Below are 27,546 nucleotides of genomic sequence, written 5' to 3'. Positions count from 1 at the left end.
CAGCATGGACGGCAGCCATCAGTAATCCCTTCATTTAGATGAGTGCTGATACCTTCTGTGATCAGCTCGTATGTATGAGAGCGTGTGACAGGGAAGAGTTGTGGCCTGTTTGCTGTTCATCTTGCATTTCCCACCTTTCATGGCCTGATTGTGTGCAGCGGAAGAAAAGAACTTTGAGTTCTCTCTCCCCTTCACTGCAACATTTTACACACACACTTAGTCATGGCTGGCAGCGGTCAATCAAGGTTCCTGTGTAATGTGTAAACACATGTGTCTGGGTTCGCTAAGGTCACTCACCTGGCCCGCAGTCGTGTCCTTACACATATAACAACGAGTGCGGAAGATTGATGGACTGATAAAAACACACTTTTTAACTTCTAATATTGCAACAGACCCTTTAAAACCCCCCACAGTTTCTTTCTTCTGTTTGCCTGCTGTACTTCACATTCACCACCCACAGCCATCTGCATTTCTGCAAACACTGGTCTCAACCAGCGCGGCCTGCCAGCCTCAGGGATCGATAGCTTGTCCAGAACATGGCATATATGCCCTCTGGATCCCAGGAATTGTGACAGCAGACACCAGCGAACTGCAGACTTTTCCACAATCTCTCTGCTCCTCACCCTAACTCGACCTCCATCTGCACCGCAGTGTAGCTGGACCAACCGTGGGCTGTGGGGACTGAACGCGGCGAGGCCTGGGTCAGTGAATGTGCTGCAGGATGACTTGGAAAGCAATGGCAGGTGCACTACTGCTCACTCTGAGCCTTATTTTGCTGGGGTGGGGAGCTGAGGGCCAGGAAAACGGAGGTGATAAGGTATGTTAGTGCAACGCACAATGCCTAGAATTAAAATGTGCACTCGGTGTGTGTGCGTAGGAAGTATCATCTATATGCACCTTTTCAGCCTTTAATGAAGTCCCTGATTCTCTGCAGAAGCATGGATGACTGTAGTGACATATATTGTTTCTGCACAATTACATGCTACAGCTCCTGATGATTGGAAATATCTGCCTGTATCATTTAGATACATCTTTTTCTTCTAGAAAAATCTACTTTGTTGGCTCATAGGTTATGTTTTAAAGAATAAAAGTCTAAGGGGGAGGGGGGATCCCAACATTTGCTTAGACTTTGCTCAATTTGCTCAGTTTGTGGACGCATCAGCATAATTAAGATAAGAGAAGAAATACTTTACTTTTGTCCCAGTTTTGGGAAATTACTAACACAAAAAGAAAAGCAAGACTTGTTTTTCCTCTTAAATGTTGTACATACACATGGTTCATCTCCACAAGTGAGTGTTGTGTGGTTGCTCTTGTCAATGAAATGCAGTGATGTGGCACTTCATCACCATTTAATAATTTCTGCACACTGCTCTGTTCAGCTTTTTTTTAAAAGTCGAATCAATAACTGAATAAATTTAATCTCTCGGTTTAATGTGGTTTTAACGAGCAGCCAATGAAGATCTCTGAGTGTAAAATACTGAGGCTGAGTTCAATAAATTAGAGCTGCGTGTAATAAAAAGCTGTGAGTAACGACCTAAGTGTCAGTTCAGTGCAAGATGAAGCTTGTGTCTTCCAGAAAAAGGTGCCGGGCAGTTCTACCGTCAATCTGGGCCAGAACACCCACGACTGGAGGCCGCTGATCCACACAACGGTCAACCTTAGTGAGATCCGCAGGTACGTGTGCGATGGGGCAAATCAGTGCACCGTCAAGCCTGCACAGCAGCTCATCTGTGGGCAAGAAGGTGCACATGATTCTTCTGGGATTTCAAATTAAAACGTGACATTGAAGTTCAGTTTTTACTGAACAGGCGTACATGAGCTCTCTAAGATCATTCAAAGATAAATAAGCAGGTTGTCTTATTAATGCACCAATGAGCAGCCGTCACTCCAATTTACTGTATCTTTATTCTGCCACGCAGCATCAAATCCTCCTTTGAGTTCCGGACATTTGACCCAGAAGGTCTGATTTTCTACGGAGACACAAAAAACGGGGATGACTGGTTTATTTTGTCGCTGAAAGACGGCGTCCCTCTGATGCAGATCAACAAAGGTGTGCTCGTCAGCGTAGCGGGCAACCCGAGGCTCAATGACGGGAAATGGCACACAGTAAGCATCCAGTGATCACTTGGAAATCAGTTTGTTGAACTCCAACTGGCTAAAGAACTGCTTTATGTTGCTTTTTAAAAACTCACCCCCTTATGCTTTTCCTTATTTTCTGTCATACATATACATATATCCTCACAGTAGTGGATGTTCATATTAAATATTGAGGTCAGTTTATATGCAAATTATTATGGTCATCGTCATATAAGGAAAACAGCTGTGAGCACACAAATTCCACCCATCTGCTCCTCGTGGTTTGTTTGCAAGAGACAGCCAATCAGAAGAAAGCTGGAGTGGCCTTGAAGGGGGAGTGGCTAAAACTGCTGGTTTGGGCCTGGAGAGAACTCAGGAGCTGCTCCAAGGCTCCGTATGAGAAATTATGAAGAGCTCCTTGAGAGCGCGAGAATGAAAACATGCTGGAAATGAGCATAACAGCTCATCTTAAAACTGGCTAACTGTACCGTTTGTTGTTCTCTTGATGCCACCAAGATGGAAATGAGCAACCAGGGCAAATTTGTAAACCTGGAGGTGGATGGCACTGGCGGGCTGGTGGTGGGCATACATTCCAAGCAGATGGAGGAAGTCATTTACGGTAAACTTCGACTGGCCCTTGGCGGGATTCTGATCAGCAAAGAAAAGATGATTGTTCAGGTACTGTGTGTATTTTGCACCATTTGTTTTAAACTGCACTTCAGCTGCAAATAGACCAGATGCTGTTTTCCTTTCCTTGCACAAGACCTCTGGAAAATAGCTTCTTGAACATGTTTGAACCGTCCCTCCTCTTCCTTTAGTTCAATCCCAAAATGGATGGCTGTGTGCGGAAAGGCAACTGGCTGAACCTCACCTCCCCATGGGTGGCAGAGGCAGACGAGCTACAGCCTTGCTATGAAAACATCCAACCTGGCAGCTACTTCCCTGGCACAGGATTTGCCATTTTCAACACCTCAGGTGGGAACACTCTGCTAAATTATCCCAGATACGAGCAAGTGTTTACACTCCTTTATTCAATAACAAGCTTTCCAGCTGGCCCGGATATTGCATTTATGCATGATATGGCATCTCGGGTAGCAATATTTCTCCTACTTCTAAGTAGGTATTCCTGATCAGATTCAGCACGTTAATTTGTATTTATCAGAAGTGGTTTTAACTGCCTCAACACATCAGCAAATGTACTTTTTTCTTCTTTTTTCCCCAGATTTCCAGATCGATGGAGATCACGAGGTCCATATTGAGCTGTGGGGGGATTTCAGCCAGATGGACGGGACCCTTTTGAGCATCAAAGCTGATGGGGAGGAGCTCATGTTCTCTGTGGTAGCTGATAATAACACTAAGGTATCCACATAAGTCAGATGTATTTGCCCTCAAAGCGGGATTATTAACTTAGCAATGATGTTTGTTTCATGCAAATAACACACACAGATCAGTGTATGTCACAGTTCTGTTTCCATTTGGCATTCAGAACTTCACATTTACCTCTAGAGAAGAGGTGTTCACCATGAAAAACACTTTCAAGAGGCTCCAAATTAAGTTTCTGAAGGATTCGCTGAGGGTGGTTAAACATGAGGAAGAATCATCGGCTGATTTTTCAGTCAGTGCAGGGAGCAACACCGGTTATTTATCAGCTTGGAGAGATGGTCATCTTGCCATCGGAGGCCTTTTGGGTGAGACTGCAGCTTTAAAGTATTTCAGTCGAATCCTGTATTACTGTGCAGCAACACAAAAAAAGGATCTGCTCTGTGTAACTCGTGAAGACGATTGTTTTCTTCATCTATTTTGTCTTTTCAGGTGAGAATGACGACGATGTCGGCTCTCAGTTCTTGACAGGCTGTCTGGAGAAGATCCAGGTCCAAGGGAAGGATTTGGATCTGGATTTGGCACGCGTGAAACACGTGTCCGTTTCCTCTCACAGCTGCCCCGCTTAAACCACAAAAGCATGCTTACACTTTAGGGTATGCTGAGTAGACATGGTGTTTGCAGTGATGAGCACTAAAGTGTTTTAAGTCAGAATTTTATACTTGTACCAGTGAATCTCTAAAGTCTAAATAATTTAGTGCTAAATATTAATATTTTACGAGATGTCTCTTCCACTTTCCCACTTTTAACACAACATACAGATAAATCTGATAAATGTGAGCAGTTTTGTGACCCTGGTACATGCAACAGCAAGTTTTTGAATAAAATATGACTTTCCCTAAAATGGTTTCTGATACATATTCATTTTTCTGGTATATTTTAAGGCACAATAGAGGAGTAAGATGTGTAACAAATAAAACTGTTATGTTATTTTGTTATGAACACCTTTATTCTTCAGCAGAGTCGGAACTCTCTTAGGCAGTTTTTTTTTTTTTTGGTAATTTCTTTAAGGGGGCGATCGTGGCTCAAGGGAGTTCGCCTTGTAATCGGAAGGTTGCCGGGTCGAGCCCCAGCTCCAACAGTCTCGGTCGTTGTGTCCTTGGGCAAGACACTTCACCCGTTGCCTACCGGTGGTGGTCAGAGGGCCCGGTGGCGCCAGTGTCCGGCAGCCTCGCCTCTGTCAGTGCGCCCCAGGGTGGCTGTGGCTACAATGTAGCTTGCCATCACCAGTGTGTGAATGTGTGTGTGAATGGGTGGATGACTAAATGTGTAAAGCGCTTTGGGGTCCTTAGGGACTAGTAAAGCACTATACAAATACAGGCCATTTACCATTTAAGAAGTCTCCAGGAATAGTTGTCCAGGCTTCCTGAAGGACATTTAAGGCTGCCTTTTGTCCTGTTCTATGTTAACATGATGGTCACCCACATTGATCATTTATCCAATCCTCTACTCTCGGCTGATTATCTATCAGCTCAAATACAGTCATTTATAACCCGGTTAGACCTCTTAGATCTTTTGCCACGAGGCTACCATCACTGAGTGTAGTCGATTTCCTTTAAAGCCAAATTTGAATTCTAATTTTCTTCAACTTACGTTCAGCCAGTCTTTTCACGCATGCCTCACAAGAACCCACTCGCTCTCGCCGAGTGACTGATCTTAGACATGAAAATTGCTCCCTCTAGTGGTTAATTAAACATAATGTAAAATTCATCAGAGACTTGTGTATGACGTCATCTATCCCATAAAATTAGATACACGGAAAAAGTCCAAATATTACTTATCAACTTTAAATTATGAAAGCAGAAAAGAAGAAAGATTAGAGCAAATATGAATGAAACGCTCAAGATCAGTTTCAGATAAAATGATGTCTGCTCGCTCGTTTCTGTATTCACTTATCGCTGCAAGAAGTCATCAAAATGTTATGTGCAGCTTTGAAATGAACTGGAAGATGTGAGAGGTCGGAGAACACAGACAGATATATAGATTTATTTTCATTCAGAACATTATATACATTTGTTTCCCAAGACAGCATTAAAGTAGCAATAAATAGAATAAAAATATAATAACACCTATTAATATTTACCTAGAAAATCATATAATAATAAAAAAAACATACATAAAGCGATAAAATGCGAACTGATAACGAACGTGACTCTAACTGTAGATAAAGTAGAAAGTTTTTAGCCCTCGAGCCAATAAAGGAGAAATAATCAAAAACAAGTGTACGACGAGGCTACGTTGAATGTAAAAACGTTAGCTTCTGAACCAAAGCGTTTATATAGACTTTAAAATGACGCCACGCTTTCAGTCATTAAAGCCTGAGGTGCGGTTGCTAAGGATTCCACACATCTGCCGGCTGCCATAATGTTACTGTCGCAAAGCCTCGCTGTCGTGAATACTGGCCGCCCACTGAAGATGGCGGCGGAGCTGCATCCGCGGAGCGGAAAGCTGATCGGCCTGTCCAACTCGAACCGAACCGCCCGTCGCAACCAGCCAGTCCAGGAGTTCAATCACGGCCTGGTGCTTAGCAAGGAGCCGCTGAGGGACCGGGATGTCTTCACCGTCCGCATTGACAAGAAGGTAAACAAACTGCAGGCCCGCTGCTGGCTCCTCTGAGCGTGTGTGAGGGCAGCGGGACGGGAGTGGAGCTGGAGGGACGAGCCGGGGGTCTGTGGCTGTCCACGGTCTAAAGCTATTGCTGCTGCTAAGGCGGCACACACAGGGCTTGACAGTAGCCGCAGTGTTTACCGCTCCTCAGGCTTTAATTAGATACACCTACAGAGACTGGGGAGGACCGCAGGGAGCTGATAAACAGCCCGCTGTGGGCTGGATGTGATAAACGAGTCTCTTAGCTAACGATAGCCCGCCCGTATTGCCTTGGTGCCGTCAGATAGCCGTGCTAATGAGCCGCTAGCAGGCTGGCCGGGGCTAGCCTTTCTGGAAGGTGCTACGAGGGCTTTGTCTGGCGCTGACAGGGACCCGATATCGTTTTATCGCGTGAAAGGATCCCACCTAAGCCGGTAAGTGCGGTTCTTTTAGGGCTTGTTTTGAAGGATCGGTCGCCTGTCAGGCTGTCTGTCCGATGGCTAATAACACTGCAGTGTTCATATCGTAGTGACTCAGAGGCCATGTGTGAACAGTACACAGTGACTACACCGAGGCTGTTACCACTGTCATTAATATTAACCAGAGCCTGTGTGCTGAAAGCCTCAGCTCTGCAGCCTCCGCTCACCTCTGTGCGTATGCAAAGCGTCTGCAGACCGCTAGAACTGCTGCTCCAAAAGTGGCTGACTACTTCATGCTGTTACTCATTAATTACATGCACTCTTTCGGCTGACTTCACAACCATTTAAACACAAAATCACGGATATCACGTGTCTAACTTTACTAGACCTGCTGCTGTTAACTGTTTGCATCATCAAGTTAAGTACAGGTGATCTTTTTCCTTTCTTTTTCCTTCATTTCCAGTCAAAGTCCTGCCTCTCCTCAATCACAAGTACAAAGACAGCTTACAGCTACAGTTCGCATCCACTGATGAAGCTTAAACCAGTTTTTAATTGTGACTTTTTGCAGGTAGAGGTGGCCCAATGTTCTCTTTCCTTGAATTAGCATTTGAATTGCATTAAGAGTGCCTGTGCACAGTGTTTACATTTCAGTTGTGGAAAACCTTCTCCGTTGTAATGGCTTCTGTCTCTGCAGTTGGCCTCCCAGCGACGCTTGCCAACAACATGGCAGCATTGGAGTCAGTGCCAAAGCCAACTGCCCCCCCACACACACGAAATGACAGTGTGTCCAGCCGTCTAAAAGCATAGCGTGTGTGCACGTAAAGCATCTGGTTTAATAGCACCTGCTGCATGCTAGATAATTATGCATCCCTGGTGGAGCTCTCAGCCTGATAAAGGCTCTCATAAAAAGGCTCACGCCCTGTCTTTGCATGCATTGCCAGTCTGAAAATCAATAGTTTGACATCACGGAGCACCCGCTGGTATGACTCTTGAGTGCTGACGTCCAGGGTGGGGGGACGTAAACACATGAGGGGGAATGAAGTGATTTATTGGAACAGGACTCGGCAGGTGTTTTAGCATTTAAGGAACTGATATGATAGGATTCAGTGGAAGATTCAACTTGTGATATGGAATACTATGTCATGCATTTTGTATACTGGGAGTTACTTAAAGCTAAAATGATTAGCTGTGTTTTGTCTCGTGTGACAATATCAAGTTTTGAATTGTGCTTAATGGGATGAGTAGATCAATATAATTGGCACATTGATACTAATATCTACTTTGAAATGCCACTTTTCGTTTCTTGCTGTTACTGTTTAATTACGAGCTAAAGCTAAAGTCATAGGTTTTCAAGTCTAACGTGTTTTAAAAGCACACAAATTCAGTAAATTGTGCCACTTTGTGTTCCTCAGTCATGCCGATCTGGCTGGAAAAATTTTATTTGCTCCCAAATAGGAGTTTGTTGTTGTGAGAATTCGCGCCGCAAAAGCTGAGCAGCTGCGTTTCCTCTCTCTAGCGGTGCTCCTCATAGGTGGTGCTTTTGAAATTGACAGGCTATGAACTTCTCTGTTTCCCTATAAAAGATGCTCTGTTGTCCCGCTTAGTGTGTATATTTGTAGCCTAGAATTATTAGTCTTTTTGAGTCGAGTCGAGTGAATGACCGGGAGGCAGACGCCCACAGGCTGCTGTTACGTAAGCGAGAGCGCGAGGGAAGGAGATGTCTGTCTCCTCCACACACACAGACCCGGTCAGCCTGAGCTACTCCCAGATTTGTTAACCCAGATACCCTGGCTGCAGTAGCACACTGCCTTAGATAGCACCTGCCACGGAGCTGAGGAAGAAGTGGGCAGGAGGAGGCTTACTGTAGTGTAAAAAGGACAAAAAAAAAAAAAGGTATTGATCCCGGGGAAAGTGTCTTTGGCACAGAAGTCAGCTGCAGAAAAACATCCCAGGAGCTGGAAGGGTTTCAGTGATATGGTCACGGTTATCTCTTACACTGGAGTCCTAATGGGGGTGGGGGTGGGTTATGACTGAGCATAAAACTGAGGCTTTTATCCACCGCTGAGGTTTTTGTCAGATACCTTTCTCCTTGAGCAGCAGGTGGAGTGCAGCCAGCCAGGAGTCGACTCCTCTTCAAGACGACGGGGGTTCGCATCTCCTGCGCTCAAGTGTTTTTAATCAAGACTTAAACATCAACGCCAGCTGCTGTTTACATTTTCCTTTTTCTGCTGCAGTCTCTCGTCCACGTTGTGGAGGTTAAACAAAAACGAACAATAGAATTCATCTCGGCAGATCAATAAAGTATCTCGTTGTCGTCAGCTTATGGTGAGCTTCGTGTTACCGAAGATGCCTCGGGCTGCCTGTTAGGCGATATGAGGCCAATGTCGTGCAAAGGCACGAGGAATTTTTGCTGTGAAACGGGGACCAACTGCGCCATGAGTTTAGGGGATGGTGAGATCGCTGAGCTGAAGCTCAGGTGTTTGTTTTCTTCGAACGGGTTTAATCATTACACCTGGACCACAGAGCCGTCTGTGCTCTCTGCGGCTCCACTTCTTTTTATTATTTCAGTCATAAAACGGAGGAAAGCATTAGCTATGACCTCATAGTGAGAAGATCCTGAGCTTGTACCTGATTCAACTCTGTTCCTTTACTTGTGGAGTTTGCATAATCTGCCTTCAAAAGCTTGTAAAAAAAATTTCCTGCCCCTGTGCCATATTTATATTATAAATCCCAAAAAACTGCCAGCAAGTTGGTGTACAAGTATACACTTAATGGGTAATAAAAAGACAAAAACATATAAACAAAACCCCTCACCCGTAACACAGCAGATAGTTGCCCCTCCCCGATCCAGAGGTTTCTTCCTGTCAAAAGGGAATTTTTCCTTCCTACAGTCGCCAAGTGTCTGATCATACGGGGTCATCTGATTGTTGACATTTCTCTAGATTATTGTAGGTAGGGCTGTGTGATATGACCAAAATCTCATATAACATGAGATATAAGAATTCTATCGTCCGATAACGATATAAATCACACAAATGTAACATTTTCTGTAAATTCTGTGAATCTCCGGCAGCTCGACTTGCGAGAAGTGTTTCCAGCTGCTCATGTAGCTGGAGTCGAGTGTTTTAACTGATGCATGAAACGATAGATTTTTAGACATAAGTTGTAACGGCGACGTTTTCTTTGTGAGTATTTATTACACAGCGTGCTGCGGGGAAAAGCCTGTTCTAACGTTTGAGTCTAAGGCTTATTTTTTAGCACCTGGCGGCTCTTTTTTACTTCTCATCCGTAAATAATCTGCTCTTTCACGTGATTACGTTTATTTTGAAAAGTCTCAACAGGATCTTGAGCTTTATTGTGAAAGGTTTATGTGGAACATAAACAAGCAGACACGCGATGGTTTTAGCGTAGTTGTTGCTAACCACAACGGATAAAAACAGGCGCTGGTCCGTCCATAGTGTGGTTATATTAAATATAAGAGAAAGAGAGAACTTTAAGAAATTAATATAGCCGCTACAGTGACCATCAAAACGATGAAAAAATATTTCCGTAAACAGTTTATTTTGCGACACCACGAAACAAACGATAGCGTAAAATGAAACATAGACGTTTTTATATCGTCATCCGATATATATCGTTATATCGAACAGCCCTAATTGTAGGGTCCATAAAGCACCTTGGGGCGACTGCTGTTGTTATTGAATATAGAATTGAATTGAATTATTTACATACTAGCAATATTTCGTTACCTAAATAATCTTCCGATTGCTGTCAGTGCCGCTGTATCATAGCAGCCCTAATCTGCACACACACTGCAACATGTATCATTTCAACTGTGCTTTTTGTCATCAAGCTAATGGGACATCAGACAGATGACAAATTGGACAATATGTAGGGACAAAGCTGATTACGTCCTTCTGATGTCGTGGTCAGTTGCAAGTTGTTATTTAATTTTTTTCCCTCTTCTGTTTGATCTAAATATAGAGCAGGATGTGTGAAACTCACCCTTCAGTATCAAAATGTATTTAACTCCCATCTTGGCAGTAAGACACCGGTATCATAACAGTGATCTAATGCAGCACTGGTGGTTCAGTGAGTTTTCTTCCAAGTTCATGTTCGTGCTGTTAAACATGACAGTGCAGCGACAGAGTTACTGTCAACTAATCTCTGACAAATTTTCATATTCTTCTACGCTCGCACTGTCCCGCTTTATTCTCAAAGGAGCGCTGCCTGAGCTGTGCTCGTCACCGGCAGATCGACTAAAAATAACAGCGGCGGATCATACACGACACGCCCTTTGTTTTCCATAGATATCTACTTGCAGTTTTTAGCACAGAGCTTCACTTTTTTAAGAGTAACTCCCACGGCACAACACAGCTCCACTCGGAGTCAGAGAAAAAATAATAATAATACATTTTTACTACTTCTGTGCTTTTTCTCAATATTTGCTGTCGACTTCACAAAGCTACATGGCTCTGACGTTATTTTTGAGCGTTTTTAAATGTTTTGCTAAATGTGGGACAAAGACTCGGTCTATGGTAAGGTGTAAAATCCATACTTTGTTGTCTTTTGCTTTTTTAAAAATGGATCTTTAATTAGGAGAAAGGTTAAAGGTCACACTGTGTCTCCTTTCAGGTGAACTCGTGGAGCGGTTCCATCGAAATCGGCGTGACGGCCCTGGACCCCGCCGCTCTGGACTTCCCCAGCAGCGCCACGGGCCTTAAGGGCGGCTCCTGGATCGTGTCGGGCTGCTCGGTGCTACGCGACGGCCGCTCCGTCCTGGAGGAGTATGGCCGCGACCTGGACCAGCTAGCTGAGGGCGACCGCGTGGGCATTCAGCGCAGCTCCCGCGGAGAGCTCCACCTCTGGGTTAACGGGCAGGACTGCGGCGCGGCCGCAAGCGGCCTGCCACCCAAGCTGTGGGCGGTGGTGGACCTGTACGGGAAGTGCACGCAAGTGACAGTTGTGAGTTGCGAGCCGCCACCGCCCTCTGCGGAAAGAGAGAGCGAGACATTAGAGCGGGAGGAGGAGGAGGAGGATGAGGAGGAGGAAGAGGTGCTAGTGTGTGGGGGTCGGGAGGACGCGGGGATCGCGGCACTGATGAATGTGACAGCAATGAATGGAATGATGAATGGAGATGAAGGTAAGAAGCCTTTGCTCTTTATCGCCACGGTTCTTTTTCCTTCTGTCTGTTGGACTGTGCTGATCTGCTGTCTCCTATCTCTGCCAGTGCCTGAGCTTAGATGCAGTCACAATAGACCAGACAAGTTCCTCAACAACCTGGAGCCCGATGCTGGTAAGAACATGCCCCCCAGAACCATCAGCGGACACTTTCCAGCTGGACTGGCGCTCACAGCTATTCTCTTCACGTGTCTTTCAGTTCTGACGGAGCACCAGCTCTTTGACGTGTTCAACAACGCAATAGTGTCCTTTTACCGCTCCGAAGATGAGGGCGGAGGGGAGGATGGCGGAGGCGGCGGTGGTGGAGGGGGAGGAGCAGCAGGAGGAGGAAATACAGGAAGCGACTCCTCTTCCAGAAATGACAGAGGGAGCAGCAGCGGAGGAATGAACAGCAACAGCGGGACGGGGACGACAGGAGGAGGAGCGGGAAGTGCCGGGGACAGTGGAAATTCTAACAGCAGCCCTGCTGGTAATGGAGGCGTGGGGCCGGGAGCGCTGACAGGCGCGATGACCACCAACGACGCGCTGCTGTTCCACGAGAAGTGCGGCACGCTGATCAAACTGAGCAACAACAACAAGACGGCAGAGCGGAGGAGACCGCTGGACGAGTTCAACAACGGCGTGGTGATGACCAACCGGCCGCTCCGACACAATGAGATGTTCGAGGTGCGTGCATGTGTTCAGGCCAACTGTTTAAATGAATGTTGACCTGTACATGAAAAGTTATTGCAGTATGTTATATGGTCGTTTTAGACCGAGCCAGAGCCTCACATGTGCCTTGCAAGAGGCCAGGCTTACTGGGATCTGTTTGAGGAAGCCAGCCGAGGGGCAGGCAATCAAAATAAAGGTTCGGCCTTAAGTGAGAGGAGGCTTTCAGTCTTTCCCCCATAAAGAAAACATTTAATGATCTCTGCTGTGCCCTTAATGATGATGATTGTGACAGTTCAGTATATCAATAACAACTTTGGCTTTGGCAACCGTTAGAATCGTTTTTGGGCTTTTCTAAGGGTAGCTGCAGAGCCAGAGGCCACCCTCATGTTTTCCTGTACGCAAAACATCTCAGTGAAAAAACATGGAGGTCGCACAGCTGTCGAGTAGTTTGCTTTGAGTTTTATTGACGCAGAAAGAGTGACGGGACTGGAAGACGTGATATTTTGCTTGTAGGACATGCACTTCATGCACGCCTCATGGTCTGCAAAGGTGGTCAAACCAACAGGAATGCAGCACAGTGTAAATGTGAAAGCAGCGCAGGGTTGTTGTAATTTTATGTTAAGCTTTGGTGCAATTCTTGTTTCCTTTTCTTTAAGAGCTGCACTGAGTTCAGACGAATCATTTGATACAAAGATTTGCACATTAACCGGAAGTAGCACAAGGACGTGACAGCAGCATTAAGGGTTTATGAAAGTGCAATAAAATCTTTGTTTGACATTAAAATCAATGAATAATTGTGACAGATAATCATAATACTCTTAAAGGCTCAGTTCTAGTTCCTATAATATTAGAGAGGAGGAAGAGTTTTCTTTTAGGTGAGGGGAAGGAGAAGTAAGAAAGGGGGGGCATAATTCTTGTCTCTGCTATAATCTGTAATTGCAGGAGAAAGAAAGACAGCTGGAAATGGGCAGAATACGTGCTCTTTATAGCTGCACGGAGACCAGTTAAACTAGAATTAGCGCTGAGACAAATACTTGTGAATACCAGCATTGATCTTTTATGTTTCTTCTCTGCTATCAGATCCGTATCGATAAGCTGGTGGACAAGTGGTCAGGCTCAATAGAGATAGGTGTGACCACACACAACCCCAACAACCTGGACTATCCTGCAACTATGACCAATCTGCGCTCAGGTAAGGCACGAGTAATGACACGGGGAAGTCTGTTTGTCTGCGGCAAATTACAAGGTGCTGATTGTTTCTGCTTCTTTAAGGTACAATCATGATGAGCGGCTGTGGGATATTAACCAACGGAAAAGGAACCCGCAGGGAATACTGTGAATTCAGCCTCGATGAACTTCAGGTGAAGCACGTGAACACACGCGTAAACATCTCATTTAGTCTTTTTCTGGTAAATCTGACTTTACTTTCTCCGTTATCGACTTTTAGGAGGGAGATCACATAGGGTTGATGCGCAAAGCCAGTGGAGCGCTTCATTTTTACATCAATGGCATCGATCAAGGTGAGACGGATCACAGCCTTTGATGAGGAGACAGAAGTCCGGTCCAGGACTTTGAAGCTGCAGGCGCAATATGGTGGTTATGAATGAGTGAGAGATGTAGCCAGTAACCACAAAGCAGTTCATCTGGTGCTGGAGATTTCTTTTAGTTATTTACACCGATCAAGGATAACATTTTGACCACCTGCCTCGTATTGTGTTAGCCCGTGCCACGATGAAGAGATAATCAGTGTTATTTACTTCACCTGTCAGTAGCCATAATGTTATGCCTGATCGATGTAAATATGTTTTAGCTCCTGTGTTATTCTCGGCTGTTCATCTCTGTATCTGCACATGTATTAAGATGTGTCTGAAGATGTAATCGTAGAATCCACACTTGGATGAAGTATTGAGTGTAAAGAATTTTACTGTTCTTGCTTTGTTTCTCCCAGGCGTCGCAGCAGCTCAGACCCCCAACGTGGTTTACGGCGTGGTCGACCTCTACGGCATGGCTGTCAAAGTCACGATAGTCCACAACCACAATCACAGCGACCGCCTCAGACGCAACAACGCCATCATGAGAGCGCTGTCCCCCGACGTGGGCCGACCCCGGACAACTCTCTCCGTCACCCCGGACGCAGAGCTGCCCGACCGTCTGCTCTTTCACCCCAACTGTGGTCAGAAGGCCGCCATCATCAGCGATGGCAGGACGGCGCTGCGACCTCAGTGAGTTGTCCTTTCTGCTACTTCATGTTAACCTCGTGATCTGAAAATACTTGTTACGGGTAATGCACACAACTACACCGCGTTCCAAATTATTATGCAAATGATACGTTTCTCTGATTTTCCTACATAGTTGATTCAAATGACAGCATCATTTTCAAGTCATCAAGCATTAGAGTACAATTCAAATGTCTTAACAGGTCAAGTTACATATTAACATGGGACCCCTTATTTGATAGCAGTTCACAGTTCTTGCACTCATGGAACTTGTGAGTTTTTGGAGAGTTTCTGCTTGAATGTCTTTGCAGGATGTCAGCCTCCCAGAGCTGCTGTTTGGATGTGAACTGCCTCCCACCCTCATAGTTTTTGCTTGAGGATGCTCCAAAGGTTCTCAATAGGATTGAGGTTAGGGGAGGATGGGGGCCACACCATGAGTTCCTCTCCTTTTATGCCGATAGCAGCCAATGATGCAGAGGTATTCCTTGCAGCATGAGATGGTGCATTGTCTTACATGAAGATGATTTTGTTGCGGAAAGCACGGTTCTTCTTTTTCTACCGTGGAAGAAAGTGGTCAGTCAGAAAAGCCACATCCTTTGCAGAGGCCATTTCCACACCTTCAGGGACCCTAAAGCGCCGACCAGCTCTCTCCCCGTGATTCCGGCTCAAAACTTGACTCCACCACCTCCTTGCTGATGTCACAGCCTTGTTGGGACATGTTGGCTGTCCATCAACTGTCCACCAACCGTCCACCGCTGCATCCACCGCTGCATCCATCTGGACCATCCAGGGTTGAATGGCACTCATCTGTGAACAAGACTGTTTGAAAACTAGTCTTCATGTAGTTCTGGGCCCACTGCAGCCGTTTCTGCTGTGAGCATTGGTTAGGGGTGGCCGAATAGAAGGTTTATGCACAACAGCAAGTCTCTGGAGGGTCCTACACCTTGATGTTCGCAGGGCTCCAGAGGAACCAGCAGCTTCAAATATCTGTTTGCTGCTTTGTAATGGCCTTTTAGCAGCTGCCCCCCTAGTCTGATGTATTTGTCTGGCAGAAACCTTCCACATTGTCCCTTTATCCACACCAACCCATGTGTGCTCTGACTTAGGCACAAATCTCCTAACATTATGCTGATCACGCTTAAGTTTTGGTGAAATATCTAAGGTTTTCATTACGTGTCCGAGTCATTCAACTATTTCACGCTTTTCAGCAGCAGAGAGATCCTTTTCTTTCCCATATTGCTTGAAAATGCTGGTCTGCTTAATAATGTGGAACATCCTTCTTTAGTGGTTTTTCCTTTAATTGTTCTCAAACCAATGTGTCCGAGATTGATTTCAGTGATCCAAAGAGCCCTGAGACACAATTCCATACATGAGTTTAATTGACAAACAACTTATTTAATCTTTATGCCACTTAAACACAATTTGCATAATAATTTGGAACGTGGTGTAAATATGTTCTTGCGGCTCAATATTTTTAGTGTTTACTCATCTTCACACTAATCTTTGCTGCAAAAGCTCCTAAAACCTCTGAACAACACGCAGATTACCTGCTTGTCCTCTGCTGTATTTTTCATAAGTACTTGTGAAGAAAGTTGATATAGTACTGCAGTATTTCAATCACAGAACAGTGATGGAGTGTAAACAGTGCCGCTTTTACAGCGCCACTGACGACTTCAATCACGGCGTGGTCCTGAGCAGCCGGCCGCTGCGCTCCAATGAGGTGTTCCAGGTTCGCATAGACAAAATGGTGGACAAGTGGGCGGGTTCCATTGAAATAGGCGTCACAACGCACAACCCCGCCTACCTGCAGCTGCCCTCCACCATGACAAACCTGCGCTCAGGTGAGATGAGATGGAGCAGCTTTTGTAGTTTGGATAACTTGCTGCGCCGGGGTTACTGATCCCACTGGGGATGTTTTCCAGGGACGTGGATGATGACGGGGAACGGTGTTATGCACAACGGAACGACTATACTGGATGAGTATGGACACAACCTGGACCGACTCAAGGTTAGTGGTAATAATGTTTTTTTTTTTATTACTATTTTAAACATGACTGTTTGTTTTGTTTTTAATGCATTGTTCTCGTTCCAGGCCGGTGACACAGTCGGTGTGGTGCGTAAAGAAGATGGCAGCCTTCATTTCTTTGTGAACGGCGTGGCTCAGGGCCCGGCAGCTTGGAATGTCCCCCCCAGCGTCTATGCCGTGGTGGATCTCTACGGCCAGGCTGCACAGGCCACCATCATGGACGACATGGGTAAGACAGGAGAGCACGAGAACTAAGAAATGTCTTTAAAAAGAAAATATTATCATCAGAGTTATTTTTCTCTGCTTCTTTCTCTTTCAGTAGACCTCCCTCCTCTTCCAGAGGACAGCTCCGAGGGACCCACAGCCATGTCCCCTGGGAGTCCTTGCTCAGTAGGCGGAGCCACCACAACCACTGACTTGCGTTTCCACCACCTACATGGCACCAATGCTGTCATCACCAACGGGGGGCGCACCGCCCTGCGTCAGAACTGCCGCAGCGAGTTCAACGATGCTATTGTCATCTCCAACAGGTGAAACACGTGACGTCAAAGTGACCTGTAGTGACTCTTAATCCATCCATGGAAGATTGTGCTTTATATAAAAAAATAAATCTTAATCCTGCAATCTTCCTAACAGCCAGCAGGGGGCAGCACCCGTTTGATTATATAGAAGTTTATAAGGAAATCGCTTTGCTCCTCTCTTGATCTTTGACCTCATAACAAAACATTTCTCACTCTCAATCACTAGTTTTCTGTTTTGTTCAACAAAACGTGCACATTTTGTAAATTATCAACCCAGCAAGAGTTAAAAAGACAGTAGAGCCATGTTGGTTTAGTGTGGGGCTCCTGTATGAGTGTGCGGCGTCTCTAGGTTTGTCCACCACTTGTCACATCTGGTTTCAAAACACCAAGATGAAACCAGTGATGGCGCTGTCCATCTTCTTATACAGTCTATGCTTAAAGACTATCCACCTCTTATTCACAGGAGATGGGCGGTGTCACCATGTTTGATTTGCTCATTAGGTGAAGGTGTAAAGCGTTTCTCTGTGGAGCCGCTAACATTCCTCTGTCATGTCTTAAACTGCTGCAGGTGCCTTCGGGACGGAGAGCTGTTTGAAATCGTGATCCAGAAGATGGTGGACCGCTGGTCGGGTTCGATAGAAGCCGGTGAGATGTTTGCCATGTGTCCAGCAGCAGGTCACTTCACACTAGAGCAGCAAAAAAACAAAAGTGTTCCTCTCCTCGTCTTCCCGTGTTTAGGAGTGACAGCCATCAGACCAGAGGAGCTGGAGTTTCCAAACACCATGACAGACATCGACTATGACACGTGGATGCTCAGGTACTGATGCTGTATGCCAATGTGATGTCATCTTGAAACTAATGTCTGTGCTTTATTAAGAAGGACTCAGTGTATGTGTGCTCAGCATGACCAATGCAGATGTGCACGTTCCCAGTTGTCTCTTTTTAACCTATTAAAACTGGTGTACAGAGAAGATAATTGTTGGAAAGTCAAAATATTTTTCCAGAACTTTTTTTGTGGAAAAATGTAAAATTTTGGTTTCAACTGAGAACATTTTTTTTTCCCTTTCTGCTTTCCTCGCAGTGGGACGGCCATCATGCAGGATGGCAACACAATGCGCAACAACTACGGCTGCGATCTGGACTCCCTGACGACGGGCTCGCGGATCGGGATGATGCGCTCAGCCAGCGGAGACCTGCACTATTATATCAACGGTGTCAACCAAGGTGTCGCCTGCTCTGGCCTCCCATCAGGTAGGAAATTGTACGAGTTGGAGGACTTGACTGAAGCAACACATACCACTACTACTTCCTCTAAATCAGCCACGCTTTCCCTCTGCACATCCAAACCATACATACTTGCTTCTGCTGCCTTTCATTCTGCCACAGGGTTGAGATGGATTATGGTAAAGGAGTCAGATTAACAGATGTGTGTGTCTGACTCTTTCAGAGGTGTATGCTGTGATCGATCTGTACGGTCAGTGCGTTCAGGTGTCCATCACCAGCTCATCGGGCCCGCTGGACAACAGCCTCTGTACCAGCAACGTCACAGAGAAGAGCTTCCCCATCCACTCACCAGGTAAATGTCAGGATCCTTACTTAGTACCAAAAGCAAAATGAGTAGAAATGACGGGTGGTTCAAGAGTTTTGCACAGCACTGCATATTTCAAAATGGAAGAAAAAGACGAAACTATGTTCTCAGAGTCTGATGTGTTTGTTCTTCATTCCGTGTGATTGCAGTGGCAGGTGTTGCCCACCGGCTCCACAGCAAACACGGTAAGAACGTGGTGCTGCTCGGCGAGGGCTGCCAGGCCGTCCGAGTCGGAGGTTACGCTCACGGCATCGCGTTCAGCGCAAAGGAGCTCAAAACGGATGAGCTGTTTGAGGTGAGGAAGAGGTCACGGTGACCAGATATTTCAGAGATGGCGGGCCTGATTTGCAACATTTGAAATGCTTAAAAGTAGAAAGGAAAGGTTTGAGGTCTGCATTTAATCCTCTCCTGCTCCTCTCTCCCTGCAGGTGAGGATAGATGAGGTGGATGAGCAGTGGTGCGGCTCGCTGCATATCGGCCTGACCACGCTGGCTCCTCTGGAGCTGCCATCCTGCCCGCTGTCAGGTCTCTCCCCCTCCCTCCCGCAGCTCCGCACCAAGGTCACCTGGCTGCTCTGCGGCTCCGAGGTCCGTCGCAACGGCGTGCTGCAGCGGCAGAACTACGGCTGCTCACTGGACCGGCTGATGGTAAGCCACGCACACACCCCCTCCTCCCCCGCCGGCTCTCTGAGCTGTGCACCGAAGCTCTTCACAGATACCTGTAAGCGGCGCTTCAAGTAACTCATTAAATTTTAAGGATTTAGTTGAAGATCAAATTAAAGACCCTTAAACCTGTTGACTTAAGAGATTCTCACAGCCTTTCAGAGAAGCTTAGAAGAATCTGCTTCTTTGTCTCCTGCACGCTCACATTTTTGTCTTTTTTATTTTGTGTTTTGTTTTTTTTAAAATTGGAGAACCACTTTTTAAAAATACAAATTTTAAAGGCACCGTCTAAATAGCTGGATCGAGGGCTTCTCACTGTTCACTGATGATTAATATTTAACATTATCTGTCCATCATTTGAAGTTGACCCCAGGGTATAAAAACCTGCAGACTTAAACACGAGCACCCACGCTCTTAATCTTCAAGTTAAAATGCAAATCCTGAATAGTTTGGAGCTGAATACTAATCGGCTTACTCCATCAGTCTTCGGGCTTTTTGATTTAAATATTGATTCATTTTCTTAATGCAGAGAAATGCTGTGATTCCTTTGTGTTGTTTATCTGCTGTGGCTGAATAAAGCTTTAAAACAGAGCGGAAACTAATGTTTTGAGACTTTTTCTAAATGTCTCTTATCTTTGAAAAGCATTGAAGCTAAAAACCAGACGAACAGCAGCAGTGTGTCATCGCCGCACGTCACTCGGAGGTGTTAATTGTGTCGTGACACAGGCGGCGTTAAACCCGGATTTGTGTTTTCAGGTTGGGAACCGCGTCGGAGTGAAGAGGTGCAACGACGACACCATGCACATCTTCATCGACGGAGAAGACATGGGGCCCGCCGCGACAGCCGTAGCTAAGGTAACCACCGCTCACTCTGACTCTCATCAGTGATGTCGGTCTGCGATGCCACTCAGCGCCTCTTTCTTGCTCCTTGCAGAACGTTTATGGAGTTTTGGACCTGTACGGGCGGATAACGGCGGCGTCCATCGTCAGCTCCTCGCTAACGGAGGACGCGGAGAGCGTTAAGGCGCCCTCGCTCTCCTCAGACAGCTGCAGCGAGGGCGAGGAGGACAGCACTCCCGTCAGAGAGGTATGAAGGATATTTAAGAGGTACCCTCCGCCTGTTCGATTTTTAGAGAGAAAGTCTGACTCTCTGTTGCCATCTTCAGGCCGAGAGCGAACCGTGCGTGCTGGTGCCCACTGTCATGGCATTCCTGGAGAATCACGGCAAAAACATCCAGCTGTCCAATCAGAACCTGACAGCAGCCAGAGTGTCGAGCTACAACCAGGGCCTGCTGGTCACCGCCCAGCCGCTGGCTCGTCAGCAGCTGTTCCAGGTAAGAGTAAGGCTTAACGTAATCATTCGGATCCTCCGAGCGCTCGCTTCGATTTCGGGGGTACCGTCTTAAACCATCGCTGTTTTTGCCCACCAGTTTCACATCGACCGTCTGAACCCGTCATGGACGTCGTCGCTGTCTTTAGGGGTGATTGGTCACTCCCCCGACCGGCTCAACTTCCCCTCCACGGCGTGCTGTCTGAAGCGCTCAGCCTGGCTCCTGCAGCGAGACTCTGTCTTCCACAACTCCCTGAAGGTGTGCACTGAGATCACACAGATCTGTCATCGGGGAGGATATTGATTTATTTTTTTCTGTCTTACATGAGAGAGTCTGTTCGCACTGACCCTCAAATTTGACTTCCTTCACTTTCACTGCTTCACTTGTCTCCCCCTCTTTTTTCCAGATATGTGAGAACTACGGTCCTAACCTGGATACGTGTCCAGAGGGGACGGCGTTGGGTCTGCTGGTGGACGCCAACAGTTGTCTCCACCTTTATGTCAACGGCATGGACCAGGGCGTGGCGGCCCAGGACATCCCTTCTCCCTGTTACCCCTTCATAGACCTCTACGGCCAGTGTGAACAGGTTTGCGCACACATTAGTGCATGTTTTGCATAAAAATCCAGAAATGATTTGTAGAAGAAAACAAAGAGCCGACTAACATTAAAAAGAACATGAAAGTGTAAGCTGAGAGTGGATTTGTTTTATCGTGTTTAATGAACTTTAAGTCCAAAAACAGACCAGAGACTTCATTTCTGTCACATTTGAAGATTGCCAAAGTTTAGGGGTACGGAAAGCCAAAAGGGTCATAGCAAACCATCAGGTGGCAGCACAGTTAGCAGTGTCACCTTTCTGTGTGGAGTTTGCATGTTCCCCCCACAGCCTAAAGACATGCAGTGAGGTTAATTAGTGATTCTAAATTGGCTGTAGGTGTGAATGTGAGTGGGACTGGTTGTTGCTGTGTACCTGTCTTAATAGATTTCCATCAGGTGTTACATGTGCTACCTCGTCACAGCACAGTGTTGACCTCACTACAGAACCAGAGCATCTACAAGCTTTTATTAGATACCCACATGTGATGAGCGATGGCACTGAAACAGACCCTGTGCGTCTTTTAGGTTTGTGCAGCTCTTCCAGCTGCTACCTTTAGACCTTCGTGTAGCTGAAAGCTGTGAATACAGTTAGTGTGTGGACTGTGAGGCAGCATGTTTATCATATGTCATGTGCTGACGGCAGGTTACAATAGTCACCAACAACGTGCCAGCTGTGGGTGGAGAAAGTGGTGAGACCCGCTGTCAGGGCGACATGGAGAAGGCAGACATGGTTGATGGTACGAAGCTGACTTTTTTCCTTTCTTTTTTTTTAAATATTCAAAGTGCTGAGGCCGTCAGATTGATCAGTTTTGCCTCCTTTCCTTTCACAACAGGAATCAAAGAGAGTGTGTGCTGGACGCCGCCTCCAGAGGTCAACCCCAATAAGACCTGCGAGTACCAGGCGCTGTGCTCGCGCTTTAAGGACATGCTCACGTTACCAGGTGGGTGCTTCATCTTTCAGCTTTTCTTCCCGAGACTTCATCTGGATCTAAAACGCAGCGTCTCTGTTTATTAAGATGGATACTTCAGTGAAGATGCAAAGTACAACCTGTGCTACTGTGAGTCCTGCCACAAACTCCGGGGGGACGAGGCGTATTACAAGAGAGGAGAGCCGCCCCGGGACTACGCCCTGCCCTTTGGGTGGTGCCGCTTTGGCCTCAGGTAAGAAGACGGCCTCAAGCTGAGCAGCGATGACATCACTATCCGTTTGACCTGAAACTAGCGAGGGAGTCCACGTTAATCCGTTCAGCTTGCTTTGTGTTTGCGTCAGTAACACACTGTCACATCTGTACAGGATGAAGTCCCACTGTGAGGTTTCCAATGCACTGAAGAAGTGGCACATCGCGTACCACGGCACCAGCGTGGGAGCTCTGCGACACACGCTGGACCACAGCCAGCTGTTGCCGGGTAGAGAAATCACCGGCACGCCTTTTCTGTATTCACACGACGACTCCAGACACACGCGAGTTGTTTAAGGAAACACCTTAAAGCAGCTAAAACAACATTTTGACGCTTTGTCTCCACAGGGATGTCGTCCATCTTCTCGGTGTCTCCAGCGAAGGTGGAAGGGCCGAACGGCTACAGCGAGCCGGAGGAGAACAGCGCCCCCGGCAGGGAGGTGCCCAGGGTGCGACTCTCCCCCACCATGCGCTACTCTGGCTTGGAGATCTTTGCTCCCAAAGTGCAGTAAGTCACATCTGCCTGTTTTATGAGTGCTAACAGGAAGTGAGGTGGCTTTTTGTACTAACAGCGCACTTCTCCTCACGCAGATTTCGGGACCCCCGTTCTCACCGCTGCCACCAGGCTCAGGTGGGATTCCAGGTGTGCGTGCGCCCGGGCTCCTACAAGGTGGGACCCCCGACGCTCGGCCACAGCGAGCCCCTGGACCCTCGCTTCAGCAACTCCGAGATCGAGTGGATCACCAAGGAGCAGGGCGGCACGCTCCTCTACGGACTGCTCGTTCGGATCGAGTGAACGGAGCAATGAAGGAAGAATTTGGGTGGAGGCGGGGTAGCTCCACACGGCACTCCTAGTACTTTTCGAACAGAAGAAAAACTTGACAACCAAATCCAGCCCTGCCTTGAGCGAGAGACTCCTCTGGAATCCAGCTGTTCCTGCTGTGGAGTGTTGACACTTCAGCATCTTTGATTTAGTTTCGTTCCTTTCGCTCTCGGACTCTTTTAGCGGCGCCGCGGCGGTTTCAAAGGACAGACACTGCCTGCACTTTATGTTTCAGACACTCGTGGGCGATTTTTAAACTTCTCATCCACACAAAGCATTCGTTCATCCGCTGTAGGGGTTTTTTTTAATCATTTTTATTACACTTTTCTTTTTCTTCTTTCTTTCCTGGAGCCTCACAAACGGCTTCTCTTTTTGGCACTTACTTTTAACACTGTGCTGGTCAGTGTTTTACTTTGGGAGGAGCTGCACTCCTGCCAGTCTGCACGTTAACAAACTGTCACCTAAAAACACAAATGTGGGTAAAAAAGAAGAAAAACAAAACGAGGAGAGTGAGGATGTTTTCACACACAGACAAAAAAGAAGACACACTTGAATCTGGAGGGATTTTAAAACTGGAGTGGGTGGGTTGGGGGGGCTTGTTTACACATGTACCACTGTATGTTGCTGTCCTCTTCATGTCTCCACATTAGCAGTTTGGCTTTTTTGTTTGTTTTTAAATCAGCCCCGTTTGCAGTCTTGTCCAGCATCACTTCTTTATCGAATGGGAAAACAAGTTAGGACCTGGGACCTGCCCCCGCTGCACGTTTGGGATTGTCAAAGTGCAGGTGATGAATGATAACTAACGCTCCAGCCTTACAAGTTAAGGAGATATGAAATATTTTAAGATACTGTAGAATTAAACACAAGTTTATAGTACACTGTTTAATTTAAAGAAATTACAAGCTTATTAGCATCTTTTTTTTGCTTAGATTTTACCTTTCACACCTGTATAATGATTATGAAGCTACAGCGAGCCCCTTTTAAACCTCTCCCACATGGTTCCCTGTGATACCTCACCTCATTTTAAAGGTTTTCAGACAGTATTTTTTGAGTTTAAGGTTTACAAGAGAAAGGGATGAAAATGTGGATGAAGTCGTAGGTTTAACAGCACCCGTAGCACACAGATGCTCTCCAGGTTCCTCTGGAAATGCATCTCTCACTGTTGCTGTTGTTGTCAGCGATGGCCTGAGAGAAAACGGTAACTTCAGGATGCTTCCTCTAGAGAAGCATCCTGAATCAGTGCCACTGCTCTCTATTCTTTAGTGCTTGTGCGGTTTAAACAGACCAGCGTGAGAGGACGTTAATTACCAAGCTTCAGAGGACGCGGTAGCTTTGGAGCGTCCTACAGGCTGACTGTATCTTCATGTGAAAACGCACATTTCCCCAGATGTTTAGCTTCTTCTTCTAAAGGTCAGCGAAATGGACTCACACCAAAAAAAGGTGTGACCACCCTTTCATCCTTTCAGTTTACACTCGATCCACCCCCGGGAGCAGAGTCCGTGTCCCCGCGACCTACGTCCAGGTGTTTACACGTGAATGTTTCTTCATGATTTACACTCTGTGTCAAACGTTTATGCTCAACATCCACCTTGACTGCATGTCAGCTTCCCACTCTTCAGTTCAGTTTCCAACATTTCTTTCATTTAAAGAGCCAAACTCACTTCACGATCGAAGCTCGCTCACCTTCTATAAAAGCAGCTGTGACGGGGAATCTTAAGAGGAAAAGAAAAACACTTCCAATCAAAAATGTGAAAACAATAAAGTTATTAAGTGGGTTTATTTATGGCCCAGTGCTGCTTTGTACAATTTAATTTGTATTTTTTGGGGGGTTATTTCTGTTTTCTGTATGTCGCGTTGTACAGGCTGTTACATAACAGATCATATCTTCCTGATTTATAAAAAATAAAACTGACAGACAGTATGCACACATGGATGGGTAAAGTCTGTTTTTTCCCCTTTGAGCTGGAAAAACAAACAGATGCTGAAAAGAAAAGACCAAACCAGCTGGTGCTTTTTGCTTCCTTTTTTTTTCACATTTTATTTCCAGTAGGAAAAAAGAAAAGTCTGGTCACTGACACGTTATTGCAGTGTTGCACACTTAATCACACCACCTCCAAAATCCTGGTGACTTGTAACTCTTTAAGGCCGATAGTGGGATTTTTCATAGCTTTTTTGTTTTCTGTACAGAAACAGCGGCTGCTTCGCGAGAAGCTCCATCCTGCTATTTAACAACAAGCACACACAATGTGATTAAAAATAAAAAAATAAAAAATGCAGACCCAGCAAAGTGGCAGCTGAAAGTCAGAGTGAGGGAGTTTGCTGCTCCACGAACAAAAGATCTGACCGTAGTACTGACGGGGCCTGATCTACTCTGTGGTCCTGCTGGGTTGCATAGTCGGCGTCTTTTGCAAATCCATCCTCAGCGGTTAAGTTGTTTCTGCACCAGCTTCACTTTTAAGTTGGACCCTGAGATTTATTTATTTTTTATTCATTTATTAATTTTTTATCGTCTGCTAACAGAGCTGTTCACTCTGCCTCTTTAGCTTCATTTACAGGGAATAGTTGCATGAGAACATCTTTCCTTTGAGTGAATTAAAGTGACACAGGTGAGCTAATCTCTGAGGACACTGACTGACAGAGAGCACATGGACGACCAGAGGGTCACTTTTCCAACCAGAGCCTGCAATATCCACCAGCAGCTGAACTTCAACGAGCGAGCGAGACTTAAAGTGGACTTTATTCAGCTTGTTTCCACCTGCATCATTTGTTTGCGCCACTTAGAAATAATCCTCATTTCTGGCATCCTGGACCCTGCTAGAGTCTTTCAGTTCATCCTTTCTCTGAAATCACAAAGTTTAAAAGATGGATGTAGCTCCTACAACTTCACCCACTCATTTCTGCTGCTGCCGTCCTTTTTCCCATGTGACGAGGAGGACGTCTGACTGAAACCACATGCTCACTGGCTAAAGTCGTTAGCTAATGAGTGTTTATGACAGGGACGCTACATGCATGCTTTATACTGGTCTAAACAAGCTTTTTTTCTCTTATTCTTCTTTTCTTCCTCTGATTGGTTGTCATAAGGAGCAAGTGGGTGGGGCTTTGCGCTCACTGACGTCCTACAGGTCCAATAATAGAAAAAAAAACACCGCTTAGAAGAGTGAAGTGTGAGCTTTTAGCTCATATGGATTATTTCTAGACTGTAATCTCATAACTTTAAATTAGGGCTGTCAATAGTAATGCAGAATTAATCTGTCGTCACGATTAACGCAATTAAAAATTTTAACCCATCTGGAATGGAGAATGACTCAAAATCCCGGAAATGTCTGTCAACGCATTTCAAAAGTTCTGCACTCCAAATGGGTTAAATATGTTACAATTTTTATTTTATTTTTTAAATTTGAATCATGATGACGTGTTAAGGCGTGAACCTTGACAGCCCTAATTTAAACTCTTGCCATATAAATACAATCATACGTCACTGTAACAGTCTACAGTGTGTAGCAAATTAGACCACTTGTCTTAAAAACTAGAAAACATGTTAGAAATCCATCATAAGCTCTTTAAAACTAAATATAATAACAACTGATATTATTTATTATGCAAATACAACAATAACTCACAATTTTGAGGGGTTACTCTCAACTTCTCTAAGAACTCAGGAAATAATCCACCACCCAAATAAATTTTCTGTTCAGGATTTCATGTAAATAACTGTAATTTAGCATGCCGACTTAAATAATAAGTCATAATTTAATGTTAATAAACATTAAAGTCAATGGATGAAACATGTTTTTAATTATAGAAACATAATTATTTTGGCATTTACCAACACTGATGATTTAGGTAAGCTGTAGTATAAACGTTACACTGCGTGGTGGTCTAATAAATGAGCACTGTATAAATGTATACGACAGAAAATAAGGCATAGGTCCACTTTAAGTCACTGATGCCGCGAAATGATGGCAGTGCCGCTCACGGCAGAGTCATCTTTAACTGAAGTTCAGCTGCAGTTCCTCCTGCTTTAATGGACAATCGCCTGCTCTGATTTTCTCAGCTAATTCTTAGCATATTTTCCAACATGATCAAGTATTCCTTTAAACCTCCAGGCACAAGCACGGTTTAGCTAAACTGCTTGAAGTCTGGGTCGGTTGTATAATTTAGCAACGAGCTCACATTTTAAGTCTCAGAACCAAAAAAAGGGCATCTTTTTTTTTTTTGCTACGAAATATCCGTAAAATGAAGCACCTGAAGGAGAGGAAACCAAAGTGCGGCTGTTTATGGTTGAGTTTTTTCTTTTTTTATCCTGGAACAGAG

General features: G+C 45.6%; 2 protein-coding genes across 6 annotated transcripts; both read left to right on the top strand.

The window, feature by feature from the left end:
- Positions 1-427: 427 nt before the first annotated feature.
- shbg (sex hormone-binding globulin) lies at positions 428-4,300 on the top strand. The gene is made up of 8 exons (XM_080887109.1): positions 428-817; positions 1,577-1,674; positions 1,920-2,106; positions 2,593-2,754; positions 2,895-3,051; positions 3,299-3,435; positions 3,563-3,764; positions 3,889-4,300. The coding sequence occupies exons 1-8, from the start codon at positions 710-712 to the stop codon at positions 4,023-4,025; spliced, it is 1,188 nt and encodes a 395-aa protein (XP_080743235.1). The 5' UTR covers positions 428-709; the 3' UTR covers positions 4,026-4,300.
- A 1,505-nt stretch (positions 4,301-5,805) lies between these two features.
- Positions 5,806-27,538, top strand: neurl4 (neuralized E3 ubiquitin protein ligase 4). 5 transcript variants are annotated; one of them, XM_080898260.1, is made up of 29 exons: positions 5,806-6,036; positions 11,097-11,604; positions 11,692-11,757; positions 11,842-12,308; positions 13,374-13,485; positions 13,566-13,654; positions 13,741-13,813; positions 14,242-14,515; positions 16,169-16,350; positions 16,432-16,517; positions 16,602-16,764; positions 16,855-17,065; positions 17,625-17,701; positions 17,795-17,873; positions 18,138-18,307; positions 18,504-18,632; positions 18,794-18,939; positions 19,073-19,291; positions 20,063-20,161; positions 20,241-20,393; positions 20,473-20,640; positions 20,737-20,895; positions 21,044-21,223; positions 21,875-21,968; positions 22,065-22,172; positions 22,248-22,392; positions 22,526-22,638; positions 22,758-22,917; positions 23,001-27,538. In XM_080898260.1, exons 1-29 carry the CDS (start codon positions 5,821-5,823, stop codon positions 23,203-23,205), a joined length of 4,851 nt encoding a protein of 1,616 aa, XP_080754386.1. In that variant the 5' UTR covers positions 5,806-5,820; the 3' UTR covers positions 23,206-27,538. The 5 variants fall into 5 exon arrangements, with proteins under 5 accessions (XP_080754386.1, XP_080754387.1, XP_080754383.1 ...); XM_080898261.1 differs by having other exon boundaries at positions 5,840-6,036; positions 11,692-12,308; positions 16,858-17,065; XM_080898258.1 differs by having other exon boundaries at positions 5,841-6,036; positions 17,625-17,873.
- The last annotated feature ends 8 nt before the right edge of the window (positions 27,539-27,546 follow it).

Source organism: Rhamphochromis sp. 'chilingali', assembly GCF_963969265.1.
Source record: "Rhamphochromis sp. 'chilingali' genome assembly, chromosome: 1".
NCBI classification, from domain to species: Eukaryota; Metazoa; Chordata; class Actinopteri; order Cichliformes; family Cichlidae; genus Rhamphochromis; species Rhamphochromis sp. 'chilingali'.
This window is presented reverse-complemented; position numbering and strand designations above follow the sequence as displayed.